The 20,198-nt window shown below is 35.9% G+C and overlaps 1 protein-coding gene across 3 annotated transcripts in view; it reads left to right on the top strand.

The window, feature by feature from the left end:
* Positions 1-20,198, top strand: part of aPKC (protein kinase C iota type) — a 424,352-nt gene that overhangs the window by 150,910 nt on the left and 253,244 nt on the right. For all 3 annotated transcript variants that reach the window (XM_090389406.1, XM_090389407.1, XM_090389405.1), the window contains one exon: positions 3,005-3,119. In XM_090389406.1, the coding sequence (XP_090245532.1) occupies positions 3,005-3,119 (115 nt within the window). The remainder of the gene's footprint in view (positions 1-3,004; positions 3,120-20,198) is intronic.

The raw sequence follows: 20,198 nt of genomic DNA, 5'->3' as shown, positions 1-20,198 counted from the left end.
AAATTCAAATTGAGGAAAGACAATTGTAGAATAGATGTGCAGAAATTTGCCTTTAGCCGGCTGGTGCTTGATTGTTGGAACAAACTTCCATCTGCTGTGAAGGAGGGCGACAACTTAAATAAGTTCACGGCAGAACTAGACAAACAATTGGAGTGAGTGGATGGGTGAGATAGGAAGCGTTTTTTTTCTTTTCTTTTTTTTTTTTTCTTTTTATTGACTGATGCTGTATAATCTTTCTTTCTTGCAGCATATGTTACTACCAGTGGCGGCTCGTTACTATGATGTATAGGGGTGCTGCTTCTTAAAGTTACATTAAATTGCCTTTGTTATAAGACATTTTGACATAGATAGTAATAATAATAAGCAAGTTAAAAATTTACAAAACATTAATGGACACTTGCCATTAACAGACTTGGGTACCTTGATATTTTATTTAAAAATAAAATCCATTCTTCGGTTTTTATTTGTTTAAAACAGATTAATAACTTTTTCATTCAAGTTTGGTGTACTATTTGACACTGTTATAATTTACTTAATGGGAATTCGAGCAAATTCTATGAATAACAAAAAGACACCGACATTGTGGTGACACACCCTTCATGGTCAACGATCAAATCAGCACTGCTTGCTCTGCAGTTCCTTTGACTTGTTTTATCACCTCTAAAAATGCGTATTGGTAACCCACCAGACCAGGCATTGACTCAACCAGTGGGAGCAAAATGTGGAACTGTCTAGCACACAGTTTGGCCTACGGGTAAACTTAAAAGTTGAAAACGATTTTATGTTTTTATTCATTTATTATTGAAATGATTATTGGAAATAGTTGTTTTCCCATGAACCAGAGGCCTTAGGCTATGGTTGGGCATGGCATGGATGGCCCAAGCTCTGTTTAATTCTTGTATTAAATAAAGCAATTATTTTATTTATTTATTTTTTTGATTATTGGAAATAAAGTATGAGTATACTATATGTGAGATCTCTTAATAAAAATATTCATTGCGTTGTTTCACAAAATTTCGTATAACTCCGTTGACTGTATATTTGAATTTTTTTTTTTTTTTTTTTTTAAAGCTGGGGGTGCTGCAGTTCCGCAGTGCCTACAGCAAACCACCCCTGGCCACTACTAATGCTAATAATCTCTAATATTACTTGCTGCCTACATGTACAAAATGCAGCCATTCTTCTTTGTTGTTTCTCACACATTCATTGAGTGTGTGAGGCTATCCAAACTTTTTTTTTTGTTGTTGAGTTCTTTCTTTACAGGCTTCTTTTTAACATCTGCCACAGTGGATTTGGGGAGGTCGGAAAAGTTGCAGTTCCATGCATAGAAAGTTACTGCTTTGCTTGCAGCCACCAATGTGTGATAAAGCTTGTAAGATTTGATTTATATTAGTATGGCTGAGCTGATACTCATGTGCAAAAGACTTCTGCTATTTCATAGTATTTGTGGTGAATGTCTACTTACTTTTGGTCATGTTGTGTACACTTTATATGGCACACTGAGGAGTGCAAGTCTTTTGTAATTCTACATTCAATTTTATTTCCGTTTTTATGTGGAGTGAGCAAAAAGAGCACTGTAAGGTGCCCCCCCATAGGAATAATCTTCGGACCAGAAGAAAAGTGCACCAAAAGCAGGATAGTGCTATAAGCAGGGTATTCTAACAGGAATTTACTGTATACTGTATATATATTTAAAGGTGTATCTAGAAAGTTTTATTATTTATTTATTTTTTTTTTTTTTTTTTTTTTTGTTGGAGCAGGAAGTAAAGTTTTTTGCATCATAGCTGATTTGATAACTCAAGATGAATTCTTGTATTAAAACTTTATTGCAAATTCAAGTGTGGTAAGCCAAAGGGAACGTTCTAAGCATTTTGATGAGACAGGAAGTATTACTATCTCATTATAAGCTGAAGATCATTTTCAGCCCATATTAAGCATGCTCTGGATCGAACTTACCTTCTCCCCTCCCAAATAATATACAGAAATGCTTAAGATTTGTGAGACATTTTTCGCACATTTCATGTTCTTATGTTGTGCTGCCACATGCTTAATGAGAGTGAACTAGATAGGAGAGTTGACTTTTCAGAAAAGTATCTCTAGATGTGCAGAAATAATGAAAATGTGCCCAGCAAAATCATGTAGTCTTGTGAGACAGTTTTCAAACTCATTTGGCGTGTTAACCAACACAGTTATGTTTATTGACTACTGAGAACCCTAATATTCAAATTGAAAAGACAACTTTCCAGATATATTTGCTATTTAGGCTATAATTTCCCTAAAGGAATTGTTCGGCTTTTTTTTTTAAACAGAAAATTTACTTCAGCAGCACTTCATCAAAATCATTCATGATTTATCAATCATGAAAGATTTTGCTTGTTCTAAAATTGAAGGAACAACTTCTTTTTCATATAGGATGGTAGTTATCCATATTATTCCTTAGAAGTTAGGATGTTTGTCAGGAATACCTTAATGAAAAATTCCAAACAAGAATCAGCATTACCACCCTATCAAATGTAATCGCTTAGGTCACAAGATTTAACTAGGCATTCTCATGCTACAGACAATGTAAAAACATAACTGAGAATTCAAAAAAAAAAACTGATTTTGCATTATGTTTAAAATTTTGTAGAAAAGTGTCAAAAAGACTGCTTTTAAATTTTTGTTTGTTAAATAATAAAAGTTTAGAGTCTCTTATAATATTCCATAAAATTTTTGTGCTGTATATTCTGTTATATATTGTAGTTTTCTTTATGTAATTATCAAGTAAACTTTGTTTTTAAATATATTGACTAGAATTATCTGTGTTGAACATTTGAATATGGCTGTTTGCATAGTTAGTGTTGTGGTCACTTGACTAAGATTTTGTATTGGAAAGACTATTTTCAGGCTTTTAATACCTACCATTTGAAATATTGAAAATTATCATATGGTATACAGTATAAATGAGTGAAAGAGGCAATGGTTGTCATATCTGTTATAGCATTAAAATGATTTCATTTTTTAGGATCCAAGTGTTCCCACTCATGGAGGATCTGCAGTTTCTACACCTGCTTTTAAACGAGTTGAAGATAATATAGCTACAAATGGAGAGGTTTTAGAGCCTTCTAATTTGTCTTCCTGTAAGTTTCAATTTATATATAGCATATATTTCTTTTAGTGTGTGATTGCTTTGAGTGGAACCATAAACATTATAAAATTGAATTTTACTATACAGGGCATCTCAAAAATACACGGCATAAATAACTTCAGGAATGAGTTCCTCATATGTAGACAATAAAAATATTTTATATCAACATAATTCCAGAAATGCTTGGTTTCCGAGTTTTTTTTGAAGGTCTGTCTATGACACTTAACTGTTCACATCACCTTATAGTAATTGTTCAAAATGTCCACCTTCTGCCTGAATACAGGCCTCACACTGACGTCTCATGGACTCACGAAGACAATGCAAAATTCCTGACATGTTTCGTATTGTCTCACAACCTGCCACGATTCGATTGCGGAGAGTATCCACATCAGCTACCTGAGTCGAATACACCAATGACTTTAAATGGTATTCTGCGTGTGCTGATTCCAAGAGTGGCATGCACAACATCCAAAATCTCCTCCTCTACTTCAGGAGTCGTAGATCTTGGTCATCCTCTGTCGGCAGCACGAGGTGTAAAGGTCCCACAAAGGCGGCGATGGATACCTTCAAACATTTTCCTGTCTGGACATCTTCATTCTGGGAACCTTTCGTGGTACAAACAACGAGCCTCCAGAGCATTGCTGTCTGCCAAACCGTTCATAAAGTGCATATCCGCTTGCTCCTGATTTGAGTACATGGTCGGAATGGAAAACCACCAGATTCTGTCAGTACCTTGTGATGAAGGAAATCACCTGTGGGAGATAAGACATTCCGGTTAATAACTCGGGAACCAAGCATTTCCGGAACTATGTTGATATAAAATATTTTTATTGTCTACACATGAGGAACTCATTCCTGAAGTTATGCCGTGTATTTTTGAGACACCCTGTATATACAGCCTGTTTTGAATCTAAGTCAGTTGTGAATGTAAATTCTTATATAAAGCTAAAATTTCTTAATATTCTTACAAAGGTCAGCAGAATTTGAAAGGTTAGTCTAAATTTGTATATACTTCTTAACACCATCTGCCCTTAATTACTGATTATATCACCTACTGCCGTGGAACCTGGTTAGCACAAAATATAAATATATTTATTGTGTTCAGTTAATTAATGTAATCATTTATTTTGCTATTTCATGTTATCTGAATTTCATGTCAACCAAGTTCACATCATGGAAATGTTTTTCATATCAGCAAAATAAATGATTACACCAGCGGTTCCTAAACTGTGCGCCGAAGTGCCCTGGGGCAGCACAGCGAACTCACAGGGGCACCCAGGGGTATTTTAAATTTTCAAGGGAAATACAGTGATACTCGACATCTTTCAGACACCATGTGTAAAAGCTTGAGGTAGTTCACGGTTTTTAACATTATTTATTAAGTTGTTTGGATCTAACTACTTAATAAATGGAACTGTTAGGTATTTCTTTTGGCCTGGGGCACCATGAAAAAATTACTGAGACACTTAAGGGCACCGTGAAAAAATGATTGAGACAAAGGGTGCCGTGAACAGAGAAAGTTTGGGGATCTCTGGGTTACACTAATTAAATGAACACAATAAATTTATTTACTGTATAATTTCAATATATATTTTTTTAATCTCAACATTACAGTTGTCTTTGCAGTGTGCTGCATCTAAATCTTTGCTTTGCTTTGCTTAAATGCTTTCTTTCTGGTTCAAATTTGCTACTCTCAAACACAGAAATTAGTTATTGACAGATGTTTATGATTTTTAACAAAGTTGAATTTAGAATTTCAATCTGAAGAGTTTTGGTTTGGCAATTTTATTTTCATTTTCAATAATAGTGCATTCTTTTGACAGATTTTACTGACCATGTTTAATACGAGCTTATGAGACTTTTAAAAAACAAAAATTTTTAAACTGTACATGCTGTATTGTAAATTGAACTCAGTGGATAATAAGAGTTTCATAAAGTGGCTTATTTAAATACAGGCATTGCTTCCATGTTGTATTCAATGGTGAAATGCATTTAATTCAGTGGTTATTGATTTGTAGTATCACAATAAACTGTATTATGAGAAAAGGGGAGGCATTGCAAATATAGATAAGGTAAATAAGAGGACTTGATTTGTTTGTTGTAATTAGCCTGCTTCACTGAGAAAATAAACGAATGGTTATTATTATTAGCCATATGGTGCAAGGAAACCCGAGGCTTATGCTGCACCAGCCAAAACAAATTCACGAGTTACCCTGAGAGAGAGAGAGAGAGAGACAGACAGCAACCACCAAGAAAGAGAAGAATGATGATATCCAGTTGAGGACTCTGGGTGTGCCAAGCCCATACTCACCAGATGTGAATCCCTGGGGATGGTTAGAGATTGTTACGCTAATAATAGCTTTGGTCAATAAGAGTGTGAAGCATAGGGAAAGTTGAGGTATGCTTAGATTTTTTTTGTAGTGGTGAGTTCATGGAAAATGTCATTGGATGGTGTTGATTTTTGGAAGAAAAATAGCCCATTGAAAGGCATAGTGAAGGAGTAAACAGTATCAAATGCATATCATGTTATCCAAAAAATCAAATTTTCCTAGAATTAAAAAATATTTTCATGTTAAGTGCTTTTTCACATAAACTATTTCATGTTAAGTGAGGTGCCGGAATGGATCCAACATGCATTGTGTTAACTGTTTTCTTGTTAAGTAGATTCCACTGTACTTCCAAATCACAGTTTTCACTGCATATCAGGTTGCATTTGATATGCAGTATTTCTTAAAGCATTGCTGATATTACTTTTTTTCTTTCTTTTTTTTTTAATGATAATCCCAAAAAATGAAAGGTATAAGAACCTACATTACTTTAGTACCATACTCGGTAGTTACTAGGCTACGGAGGTTACTCCGTAGCCGAGTGGTCATGAGTGGGAGTGCAGTAGTGCACGCTCCTTGAGTAGACCGAGATTCAAGCCCCTGACTGCTAAATACGGTCGCTCTGCCAACTTGCACTGGACCGGCGTGGCAGATTGTGGTCCATTTCCCTCAACATGAATTGTTGAGGAGGCTTACATCCTGCAGTGGGTTGATCATGGCTGCAGTTTACTTTACTTTTTTATGAGTTTAAGGCTTAGAACACGGGTGGGCAACACCAGGCACATGAATATGCTTAATCCTGAGGTTGTTTTCAGGATATATATCATGAAATTATGTTTATTGTAATTTTTATTATATTTGCTGTTAATTTTTTTTAACATTTTGATTGCGCAACATCTAATGAATCATTTGAATTTGTGCCATATATCACAGCTCAAGTAAGCAGCAGCGTTGCCAAACAGTAAGCAAACATAGCTTCTGCAACACTGGTAAGCAGGCATAGATTTGCATGCTGCGAGTAGTAGTTCCCAGACTCTCTGCAGAATGTGCAAGCGTATTGTGCATTTCAATGGAAAATGTCAGTGAAAAATCAACGGTTAAAAGTAAATAAATTGGAGGGGATTTACCATTTTATTTTTATGAAGGTATTTATTGACACTATAGCACTGCATAATTGAAAATCTGAGATTATTAAGGTTTTGTAAAACCTTTGAAATTATAATAATTTTCGATTTAATTTTTTTATAATTGTATACTTTTAATTGTATTTTTGATTTTATCTTGAATTTTTATTTTGTTTTTCTTATTAATAAAATTAATTATATGTATGAATATGTATAAATATTACAATAAATAACATAAAACCATGTATGACAATTTTTTCATTATATGCCATTTTAATAATCGTAAAAATCATGGAAATCTAAAAAACATTTGGCCCACATGTACCTCACAGACATTTTATTTGGCCCGCCATTTAAAAAGGTTGCCCACCCTTGGCTTAGATGGTAGGAGATAGATAATTTGTTACCAGTGATTCGTTACCAAGGTCTTCTGTAAAATTTAGAAGCTTTCTTTAAGATCCATATTACAAATTGTAAGTCTGTCTGTATTAACTGAGTCCGTATAACCACATAAAATCAATTGATGCCGATCACTTTGGAGTATTTGATCTTAGTCAGTACCCTGTATCCCATAATTACAGATTCAGATTTGATAGTATTTCTATTATCAGTCAAATTATTGTAAGCTACTTATTGTTATGATATGAAATTATATTGTAATTCAGTTAGTTAGTGTGGCGCCTCCGTAGCCCGGTGGGAAGGAGCAGCAGTGCGTAGCACACGCTTCTTGATTAGACCGGGGTTCGAGCCCGTCACCACCAAATATGGAGGATGCGGAAAGGTCAGGGAATGACCACCGCATATCCATGGAGCAATATGGCTTAGTTGCTAATGCTCCTAAAAACAAAATAACAAACAACAAACAGTTAGTTAGTGCATCAGAAATAATTTGATGCAGTTCCATGCATCAAAAATAATAAAGGGTTGCTTGACCCTTTATTATTTCTGATGCATGGAAGTACATTGAATTACACACAGAGTTAGTTTGCAGTTCTCTCTGATCCTTTGCTCCCCCTCCTCCCATATATAGTAGTTAAGTTTTAGAGGGTCACATGCATGTTCTTTACTGTCCCCTTGATAATGATGCAAAAAGTGTTTGTCCCAATTTGGGGAAGTTTTAGGCCTCTTAAGTCTTATTTTTCGTTAAACCTTTGATATATGTGAGGGTCATTGTTTTGATGTATTCTGTTGGAAGCCTTTTCCACACTTGCTATTAGTGATATTGGCAACTGTCCATATGCATAATAATGGGGGTAAGTGTGGCTTCAGTGTAGATTTATGGCTTCCTCTTATTAAAATTAGCAGTATTATTTTAAATTTATTTTTAATATTAGCAATACAGACATTTAAGAAAGCCACTGAATTTACAGAGGCTTTCCTAAATCACAGATAAAGAATTATTACTGTAACTTTCAACCAAGATACCGAACATTGGTTCTAATTTATAATGTCAGAAGATACTTTTTCACATCACACTCTGTAAATTGTAATTTTCAGGAAATATATGCAAAGCAAGTTAGCACCAAATAATGGAGGCATTCTAGACAGAACACCACACAGAACACTCAATACATCATGTGGTGTTGTTGCCAAGTGGGATCTCCTTGAAACATCGGAAGAGGAGATATGCATCGAACTGTTGGGAGACCAAGTGTGACAGCCATTGAGAGGATATTCATGCATAAGGAGGAAAAACTAATTCCAACTAGGGTTCTTATCCTTACATTTAACATGCCTTAACTGTCTACCTCCATCAGGGCAGGATATTTGAACTGTCCTGTAAGGCTATGCATTCCCAATCCATTATGTTTTAGATGCCAGAAAATATGGCCACTTTCAGATGGCATGTTGTGACTCTCCTGCTTGTGCTCAGTATAGAAAAAAGGAACATGACACCAAAGAATGCTCTGCAAACAGTGGAAAGATGAGAAACAAATCCAGAAAATCGAGACAGAGCAAAATATCCCATTTACGGAAGCAAAGAAACAGATCACACCAGTAAATAATGAGAAATCCTATTCTCAAGTGGTTTTGTGTGCTAGTGTTCTGCATCAATACAAATGGATATTTTGGTCTCACTACATGAATCTTTTACTCCACATTCTTGTTACTTGTTGGCACAAGCACATAAATAAAAATCGGTAGTTACACCTATCTCAATACCAACAAAGGCAGTAGCAGCTTAAGAAACAACCCCCACCACTAAGACCCAAAATGTTAGTTGGTTACTAGATTCCATTGAAGTAAACAAAGAAAATGATCTGTATCCCGAGGAAGATATGGATACTGGGTACCTGCTATTTCCCAAAAGTAGATTTGAAATCAAAGTGTGTAAATCAAAACCCACATCACTTCAGAAGCTAGCTAACAATTCATTAAACCCATGCTGTGCAGTAATGGCTAAATACTTACAGTGGAATTGTTTTGGATTCCAACAAAATGTGGAGGATGCCAAATTGCTGTTGCATAAACATGAATCTGTTTGTGTCTGTTTGCAGGAAACATATCTAAAAGAAAAAAAAGACAATCCTTTGCTAACATCCGTAAAAGACATGAAGGGGATGATCCAGCCCATTGAGGAGTCACAGTCCTTGTGGGTAATCATATCAGTTTCACATGTGTTCAATTGAACATTAACTTAAAAGCAGTGGCAATCCATCTAGCAGTGGGGTTTCTTCCTCACAATCAATTCTGTATGTTTGCCTCCTGGGGCAAACCACCTAGGCAGACCTTGATCTTATTTTTCAATTGCTTTCTCCATTCATACTTCTTGGAGACTTTAATAGACATAATACCCTGTGGGGGGAGTACAGAAATTAATGAACTAGACCATATTGTTGAACATATGCTGAACAATAATGACCTTATTAAATGTGGAAATCAACACCCATTTCCACTCACATTCTCTGCCATTGATTTCCTTCCCTACTTCCTCTGCTTTCTTGTGAGGTGGAACAGGAACCTTATGGTGGATAAGGTTCCTGGTGGATATAACAGGAAGGTAATCACTTTCCTGTTATATCCACCTGGCAGAAAACCTTGCCATTCATATAGAATCCCACAGTAGAATTTGATCAGATTGAAGTACATTCATGCAGTTTGAGGAAATGTTTCTGTTGAAATCCAGCAGGATTCAATTGATGATGCAGTGAAGTGATCACAGCGGCAGTTGCAATTCCAAAAACATCCTCTCAATTTCCACATTCCCGAAAGCCATAGTGGAACCAAGTAAAGAAGCAAGGAAGGCACAAAAGCAGGCATGAGGAAATTTCAACTTTACCCCATCACCAAACACCCTATAGCCTTTAAACCGTGTAGCTTCTAAATGTGCCTGTGCCAAAGAGTAGTTTATGGTTTATATGTCGTCAGAGCCAAAAGCATGCTGGGTCTCTAGTTTACATCCTCAATTAACTAGATGACTAGTGCCAAAGTCATCTAGGATAAAATTTAGAAAATGAAGGGTAAATATACATCACTTCCTTCCTTCCTCTGTATTGGAGCATAATGGGTGTACAATAACAGGCCCAACTGCTATTGCCAATACTCTAAGACAGTGGGGTCCACCCTTTTTCTGTACAGGGGCCATATTCAAAGTTCAATTTGTTTTGCAGGCTGCACAGTGATTCTCAAGAAGAATTAGGGTGTTACATTCCCATGCCTTGTTACATGTAAAGGGAAGTTTCTGTTTTCATGTTACCATTTTTATTTTCAGGCTATATATAAAAAATGCAAATTCCCAACACTTTTAGGTGCAACAAATCTGTCAGTGATTTATTTTTTATATTTTATTAAAATTATAAAATATGACTTACAAAAGTTTTTAAAAAAATATCTTACTTTTTATTTAATACCTTACTTTTGCTTTTATATGCTTGCATTAGAAAATTTAAAACCTGAAAAGGATCACTGCTTTCAATATTAAGGTGAATAAATAAATATAATACCACACCTAAAATCGAAAATATTCAAAAATTTTAATAAGTACAACACACAATACACTGAACATTCACTGAACAAACTTAATGTTTAATGAGATGATTGAGGCGGATATTTTTAGATAACTGTTAAAAATTTGGTTGAAAATTTGTGATGCCAATTCTCAATACGGAATAAATATGGATGCTCATCTGTTATTCTGTTTCTTTTAAAATATTTATTTGATTTCATGCGTGAAAAAACTTGCTCACAAACATACGTTGATCGGAACAAAGTAGCCATTTTCATGGCATTTTCTTTTATTAGCGGAAAATCTTCAGATGGGAGAGCCTTGTAGAATTCAAGTAGTTTATTTTCGCAGTCCATATACTTATTTTTGAACAATGTTTTGGCTTGAAGATTAATAATTTCAAGCTGCAAGCTGGGATTGTAGTTTTCAGCTATAGAAATAAATGGATTCTCAAAAAGCTTGTCTTTTTCATGGGATTTTATATCAGCAAATCGAATTTCAAACTCGTCAAAAAAAGTAATTTTAATAATGAGAGGCAATGATTCTTTGGAAATGTGTGTTTCTTTTTTAGCTCGGTACAACATTCAAAGTGAACTAAATTGTCTCGCTCAATTTGGGATTCAAATAATAACTTATTCTGAAATGATTTGATGTCATCGTACAAATCAGAGACCAATTTTCCTTTCCCTTGTAGTTTTAAATTAAGAGCATTTAATTTACTAGAAATGTCTGTAAGAATTGCAAGATCAAACAGCCACTCCATATTTGATAGTTGTTTTATTGGTTTTCCTTTTTCTGTCATAAAAATATCGATTTCATGGCGAAGTTTAAAGAAATGATATAACGCTTTGCCACGACTAAGCCATCTCACTGAACCATGTAAAATTACATTATCGTATTCAGCTTCAATTTCTGAAATAAACCGTTGAAACATACGGTGATTAAGGCCATGTGATCTTATAAAATTTACAGTAAGTTGAAATAACCACATTCTTAACGTGTTAGAGATCCAATACTTTCCCACAGAGAACTTCTTAATGCACAATGCAGTGAATTCCAATCGGAGGTTCAGCTCCGATATCTATCATTTTCTTGGTTATTCTACCCATAAGCCCAATGTTTTTACCAGTCATATTTTTTGCATCGTCAGTTGCGGCTTCTACCAGATTTTTAATATTTAATTCTAACTTTTCAATAGATTGACAAAAATTTTCAAAAACGATTTTCACCTGTAGTTGTTCCGTGCATATTCTGTAGATCAGCAAAATCCTCAACTGGTACAAAATTAGCATTAATTCCACGTGTGAAGTTAAGGAATTGGGCTCTGTCATTTACACCAGTACTATCATCCAGTACCACACTAAAATATTTCATTTGTTTTATGGTTTCCAAAAGTTGTTTGAACAAATTCTTTCCAATATATTCTACTCTTCACATAATTGTTTGTCCAGACGAACTAATGTCTTGTATCACTGTTCATTTCTCCGGACATATTCCTTCCACTACTTTTAACAAACACCGTTTAACAATTCACCATCACTTGAATGGTTTACTTTCAAAAGCGATCAAATGTGCAACTTGATAACTGGCACTAAAAACAGATAAAATTTTTGACTGATACATTTTCAGTGTGCTTTGTTGTTTTCTTAATTCGTTTTGCAACTTTGAACACTTTCCTTTTTGGAACACCCCTTTATATATATCATAAAATTTATGCTTGGAATCAGTGTCATTTTAAATAATATTCTTTAAAAACTGACACAGTCTCCTTACACACCAAACACACTGCTTTTTCATCGTACTCAATGAAGAAATAGTCTTCAGTTCACCTTTGATTAAAAACACGAAACTCCAAATCAGCTTTCCTCTTTTGGGACATTTTTAAGGACAATTTTTGAATTCAGTACAAATTAATAATAATTCAATAAAATGAACAAGTAATATCAAAATAATAGAATTTCACAACATGAAAAGATTGATACATACATAACTGCATTTACCTTACATACTTGTATGGCTGCGCTGGGCTACAGGTACACGTTTGGTACAGTCAAACGCGACTGCAAAATTTATAAAGCAGCTATCAATAGATAGCTGTGTAATAAACTTTGAAAACTGGTGGCGAAGCAACTTTGCATGAACATTCATAAAATTAACCAGTGGTAATCCTTTATTGCGTGTAAAGTAATCCTGTAATGTTGTTAGTGGGGAATGTTTACTGCTTCAAATGGATGGAAAGTACTTGTCAATATTCCACCTGGAAATGATGTCAACTTCAGTGAAGACAGTAACAATAGGTGTTTTATTCTGAGAAGTCCCTTTCGGTAAAATCAAACAGGAAGTTACACTTTATGTTACCAAAGATAATTTGTTACGGTGGGGGAATATAAACTGTTTTCTGCTTCTAACAGATGTAAGTATTTGCCAATATTCCCAAAGGGGATAATGTCAAGACAATGCAATTTAGAAGACAAAGTGGAGCAGTAATGGCTTGTAATCTGGACAGTATTCATTGTGAGGAAACAACTCCTTCTCAAGTTATTGTAAAACCAAAAGAGAGAGAGAGAGAGAGTAAATCAATTTTTCAATAGGGCATATCTTTTTATTGCAGCTCAAAACAGGAAATGTAGACTTCAAACAGTATATGACCCTGGATGATGAATTTGTTTTTGGCTTGTACTAAAAATGAATTTCTCCCTTTGTGATAACATGAAATGCACTCCAAGGATATATTGAAATATTTTGTAACAATACAAATAATAACAATATTTTGTGAACAATCCATTAGTCGTAGCGTTCTTTGTATTGTTACAAAATATTATAATTTTTGTAATAATACACATTACAAAAAATAATCCACTATTCACAGCGGAGGATATTTTTATTCTTTTGCACACCATTTTTCGAAGTTTGTAACAGAATTAATAATAAATATATTTTCTTGAAATTTCGTTAGAAGATCAAATATACACCCAGAAAACGTGATGTACCAATATTGTTTCCTAAAAACAATTACAATAAACAAACTTTTTTTTAATAAAATGCACATTGTAGTGTTATCAGTTTTACACCAGTTTTTTTTTTTCATTTCCAGTGTGGCTTCCAATAGATGAATTTCCTTGATTTTGTGTTAGTAGAATTTCATAATATAAAAAGACTGATGCATACATAACCATTTAGTGTATATACTCATATGAATCTACTGAACTGCAGGCGCACGTTTAATACAGTCAAGCTCGATGCTTGCATGTATGTACACGCAGTGGCACGACTCTCTAAAATGCTGTTTTAGTCCACCTTCTGCACGGGCTGTATAAAAATTATTCGCGGGCCATGTCTGGCCTGCAGGTCATTGGTTGGACACCACTGCTCTAAGAGAAGTATTTTCTAGCATATCTGCTGAAACATCAAACTCAGTACAGTTTCTGGTTTTAAAGAAGCAAGTTGAGAAACATAAACTCAACTTTTCTTCAAGCAGAGCTATGCCTTATAATCTGCCTTTCACTCAAATTTAATTAACCATCACACTCGTTACCTTGCAGTACCTTGCGTTACCTTGCAGTACTCGTTACCATCATATACTGAATATCATCTAGGCCGGCATTGCAGGCCTAGATGATATTCAGTATATGATGGTAAAGCACCTTTTATCCCATTCTCTAGAGCTGTTTCTGTATCTCTCTAACTTATCTCAGATTTATTTGTAGGATGTTTCCCAATTCTTGGTATAGAGCAATCGTCCTTACATTCCCAAAGTCAAAAGGTGCCCCAAATATCGTTGTAATTACCACTCTGTTGCTTATGTAAGGTCTTGGAAAAAATGGTCAATGCTTGCATTATATATTACCTTGAAGCAAATGACTGTTTCAGCAATAGAGTGTGGCTTCCAACAAAACCTGGCCACTTTGGATCATTTTAGCATTAGTAGAGGTGCATATGATGCAAGAAAGCAAGCTTATATAGCATCAGCCAAAAAAAACCCTTCCCGTTTCACCCATCCAGTCACTCCAAAAGTTTGTCTAGTTCAGCCTTGAATTTATTTAGGTTATCAACTTCCACAACAAGAGATGGAAGTTTGTTCCAGCAATCAACCACCATTTTAAAAAACCATTCATCTTTTAAGCAGAAAACATTTTTTCCACAAATGGGATCTACTCACTGACCCTGAACTCAGACAAAATGCAATTCCTGTTGTAACAGAAACAAAATTTTTGGAACTTATCTGTGATAAAAAACTGACTTTCCTCCACCCATATTCTCCAGTGGCTTGATTCATTCCACCACAGAGCCATCTGGATTGCCACAAGAGCATTTCATATTGTGTTCTTTCAAAGTCTTTATGTTGAAACCAATGAATTGCCATTCATGGTTTGATATCAGTAGTCATTACAATTTGCCATAAGAATAAAATCCCTTCCAGACCATCCTACATAGGCATCTATGTATACAGGGTGTTTCAGTTAAACGTTTCAGAACTTCTAAGAGGGGTAGGGTACATCCTGACAACTCGAAATCATATAGCAATGTGGGGTCGGAAATGCTTTCCTGAAGCGGTGTTGTACACAGAAGCACCATAAAGAAAAGAGACCGTAAGTGAGAAATCGTTTTAATAATACATGAAAGTGTTGTTTTCCGATGAGGCATCCTTCACAAGGGAAGGAATTTTCAACACGCATAACGACCATATCTGGGCGGTCGAGAACCCGCATGCAATACGACGTCGTGCAGCACAGATTCGATTTTCGGTCAATGTATGGGCCGGTATTATGGGAGATCACCTCATCGGACCTTACCTGTTACCGTGTCGTCTAACCGGACCTATCTACTTGATCTTTCTGCAGCAAGTATTGCCACAACTTTTGAGAGATGAACAGATTTCTGCATCGACGCAACAGACAATGTGGTTCCAACACGATGGAGCCCCTGCCCATTATAGCGGAGATGTTCGTAACTACCTGGATGTCACATTTGGTCAACAGTGGATCGGACGTGGTGGTCCCGTGCGTTGGCCTGCTCGGTCACCCGACCTATCATGTCTTGATTTTTATTTCTGGGGTCATATGAAATCGCTTGTTTATGACACCCCTGTTGACAATGCTGAGGAGCTGGTTGCAAGAATCGCAGTAGCTGCCGAAGAAATTCGCCTGGAGTATTCCAGAATGTTCGGATGTCCATGCGTCGGAGATGTGAGGCGTGCATTGTAGCCCGTGGAAGAAACTTCGAACACTTACTTTAATCCATGTACCTTTTGCTTCTTTTCATGTATTATTAAAACGATTTCTCACTTAGGGTCTCTTTTCTTTATGGTGCTTCTGTGTACAACACCGCTTCAGGAAAGCATTTCCGACCCCACATTGCTATATGATTTCGAGTTGTCAGGATGTACCCTACCCCTCTTAGAAGTTCTGAAACGTTTAACTGAAACACCCTGTATACCATGATGGGAAAATCTGTATGATACATGTAAAGCTGTTAGTCATCCCTTTGATAACAGGATTCAAGAACTAGTTCAAGATATAAACTTTATGTTGGACAATATAACCACATCAGCAAAGCAAATCCTTCCTCCTTGAATTTATGTAACTTCAGTCTTGTGATTTTATCCTTAGGAGCTGGCTAAAGTTGTCACATTTCCATGTATATATCAGGAACTCTTTGCAGCACACCGACCAGACCTCTCCCCCCTGCATCCTGCTAGTATGTTAGATAGCTTGAAGTCTGAAGTGTTTGCAGGATCTGCTTGTATTTTTTAAGATAAAACCATCTGCAATCGGATTCTGTATGAATGAATGTAGTATATATACACTGCAGAGTTTTAAAGTAGTTTTTAGAGGTTTTAAAGTACTAGTCCCAATTCTTAAAAAGTCATGTAAATGCAGGTCCCGCATTTACATGACTTTTTAAAATACATGATCGTATTTTGATTTTACATATTTCATTTCTGAAAAGGTCTGCTCACATATACATGTACAGTGGACTCCCGCTAATCCGAACCCCGCTAATCCGAACATCCGCCTAATCCGAACACGTTTCGGTCGGTGGAGAGGAAATTTTTTAGTTCGCAAAATATACGTTTTTTGTATTTTCCAGTTAAATTTAAATGGCATTAATGGTACAAAAACATTTAGAATTCCACAAAACAATTGTATTTTATTGTAGTACTGTACTAATACAAAATTAATAAATCAGTGTTTGACATGGCCTATTAAAATTACAGATCTATACTTACACACCAAAACAGGAACAAAAGTCATTTTTCAGAAGTAACAAACTCTGTTAGTTTCTTTTGACGTAACGATGAAAATCGGCTAGATGATGCTATGTTTCGCCACCGCTTCATAAACATGTAGTCTGCCGGTGTAGCGCTGGGATGTTGTTCTAAGTAGCGTAAAGCGAGGTCAAGGGCCGCTGTCGCGTCTGTGTGCGACACAAGTTGTTCCGCAGAAACACCGGGCTCGTCATCACTCCCGTCATCATTCTGCTTGGAGTCTTCTTGGGTGACAGCTGCCACGATGTCCTCATCCGACAGGTTTTCATGACCCATTCCATCCGCTGCAATCCACTCGTTAACGTCAGATTCTATTGCTTCCTCGCACCCGGGAATTTCCTGTATGAGCTGAATTAATTGTTCTATGTCATTGTTTTCGTCAGAGCTATTGACAAAGCTGAGAGAGGGCCATAATTTCTTCCATGATCTTTGTATGGACTGCTCGGTTACACCCTCCCACGACTCAGCAACCCAATATACAACATCTTTTAAGTTCACTTGTTTCATTTTCTCATGTAAAGAAAGTGAATTGGTGTTATCTTCTATCAAGGACCTAAGATATTTCTTTCTGTATGCAAGCTTGATAGACTGTAACACCCCCTGGTCCATGGGCTGTAATAACGGTGTTACATTAGGCGGTAAAAAAGCTGCCTTTATATCCCCTGATGTCATCTCGGAAACGTCTGGGTGGGACGGCGCATTGTCTATGAGGAGAATGGCACGAGGTGGCAAATCATTTTCATTGCTGAAACGTTTCACTGCTGGGACAAATTGATTATGAAACCACTCAATGAAAAGCTGTCTGTTCATCCAAGCTTTTTTTTGACTTTTATAATGAACTGGAAGAATGTTAATGTTCATATTTTTAAAAGCTCTCGGCTTCGCTGATTTACCGATCATCATCAAAGGTAGCTTGTGATTTCCTGAAGCATTACTACAAGCTATCAACGTCACTCGCTCCTTATTCATTTTAAAACCTGGGGCACGCATTTCTTGTTGAGATGCTAGACTTTTTGTGGGCAAAGCCTTAAAATTTAAACTTGTCTCATCAGCATTATATATCTGCTGAGGTGAATAATGTGATACCAAATCAGCGAACTCACCCAAATATTTCTCTGCTGCAGCATGATCAGCTGATAATTGCTCCCCAGTGATCGTTAGCTGGAGAATCCCATGGCGCTTCTTCCAGCGATCAAACCAACCGGTACCCGCACTAAATGATTCATCACCTTTCATTAGTTTGTTGAGATGAATGGCCTTTTCTCTAACAAGAGGTTCACTTAGGGGTGTTCCCCTTCCTCTTTCCTGAGTGAACCACGTGAATAAGGCTTCATCAAGCTTGTCAAACGTTGAGGGCCTTACTGTTTGTCGATTTTCAACTGATTTTTCTGAAGTAGAGGTACAAAACTGCTCGATCTTTGCGCGGTTTTTTTTCCAGTCAGTTACTGTGGCCTTGCCCATTCCAAACTCTATTGCTAATTTCGTTGCACTTTCCCCCTTGTCCAGCCTTTTCAAAACTTCCAGATTATCTTTCAACGCACACGTTGTGTGTTTCCGTTTCGTGGCCATTGTGGCAGCAGACTGAATTAAACTAAACTATAAAATGTAATGTAGAACGAAGATATAAACATTCACGTTTAATGCACAATGTCGCGTGCAATTAGTCATAGCGTGGAGGGGGGGGTTGCTTCCGGTGTGTTACGCTCGCGTACAAACGCTAATAGGCTTACTATACATTCATTCCTTAATAAACCAGACCTGTTTTACTGCTTGCTTCTGCATTATTGCAGTTATTCGGCTAATCCGAAATTCTGCTAATCCGAACAGGGCTTGGTCCCAATTAGTTCGGACTAGCTGGAGTCTAGTGTACTTCCAAAAATTGATGCAACCTTTCTTGCAAAATTTTTAATTTTTGGATAATCTGACTCAGATAATGTTGAATAAAATTGAATTAGATTTTCATTTTTAAATATTGTCTTCAGTTCATCATTAGATTGAAGATCTACCAACTCTAATTGTAAATTTTCATCAACATTGACAGGTATACATCAAATGGATTTTGAGAAAGTTCCTTTGAGTTATTTTTAAAATCAGAATTCTACCCACAAAATTTTCTTGCAACAAACTAATGTTTTGAACAAAATTTTCAGTGTTAAAATTACAACTAGGCATATTTTTAAATAAATTATCGCAACATGGAAAATGTGAATATTTATTCCGAAGTAGTAGACTTGTAAATAACTCCAGTTTTGTTTCAAATGCTTTGACATTATAATACAATTCATTGATAAGTTTGTCTTGTCCTTGTAGTTTCATATTAAGAAAATTCAGGTGTTCACATATATCTGTTAAAGAGGGAAGGTCCCACAACCATTTGAGATCTGACAGTTCCAGAATAGGTTTCAATTTTTTGTTCATAAATAGATCTATTTCGATCCTAAGTTCAAAAATTCGCTTCAACACGTTACCGTGATTCAACCATCGTATACAACAAATCACTGTATTCAGCCTCGATAGTTTCAAGAAAATTTTTGAATTGCCACTGATTCAGACCAGTCTTGCGAATAAAATTTACTGTTGATATTAACAGTTGACATGACTGAATCCACGCTGAAAAATTTTCTGCACAAAGACTTTTAGTGAATTATACAATGAAATTGCTTGCATTGGTTTTTTAATATTTTTACTCTCAAGATGACCCATTTAGCTGACCCATGAACCCAATTTTAGTACCGACCATATTTTTAGTGCCATCCATCGTAACCACTGATAGCAAATCCCAATTCAATTTGAGGCCATCGATTCTTCTGACACTCAAAAATATATTTTCACTTGTATCTTTCAAGCTTTTAAATGCTACTAACTCTTCAGTTGCTGCAAAATTTTGATTTACACCTTGGATATAAATTAGTAATTGATGAACTGTATGGCTTGTATCTTCACTCTCATTAATTGCTATTGAAAAATGTGTGAATTCACAAACTTTTTCTATGAGTTGATTTTGAACATCTGCCCCTAAATCTTCACTTCACTTCTTCTCGTTACAGTTGATGAAGATAAACTTACAGACTTTACTTTAATTTTTCAGGACATACTTCTTCTGCAATTGCCAAAGAAATTCGTTTTACAAATTCTCCATCTGTAGTAGTAGTAGTAGTATGTGATGCAAGAAAGCAAGTGTATGAGCTTATGCAGCATCAGCCAAAAAAAAAAAATCACACCATTCCCTCCAAATGCCTGTCCAGTTCCTCCTTAAATTTATTCAACCTATCAACTTCCACAATGACAGATGGAAGTTTGTTCCAGCAATTAACCACCCGCTGGCTAAAGGCAAATTTCCGCACATCTATTCTACATCTGTCCTTTCTTAATTTGAATTTATGCCCCCTTAGGTTCGTAATCTGTA

The sequence above is a fragment of the Mastigoproctus giganteus genome, unplaced genomic scaffold, assembly GCF_048544385.1.
Source record: "Mastigoproctus giganteus isolate SK-2022 unplaced genomic scaffold, ASM4854438v1 scaffold_16, whole genome shotgun sequence".
NCBI lineage: Eukaryota > Metazoa > Arthropoda > Arachnida > Uropygi > Thelyphonidae > Mastigoproctus > Mastigoproctus giganteus.
Note: the sequence above shows the minus strand (reverse complement) of the source record. Positions and strands in the feature narration are given on the sequence as shown.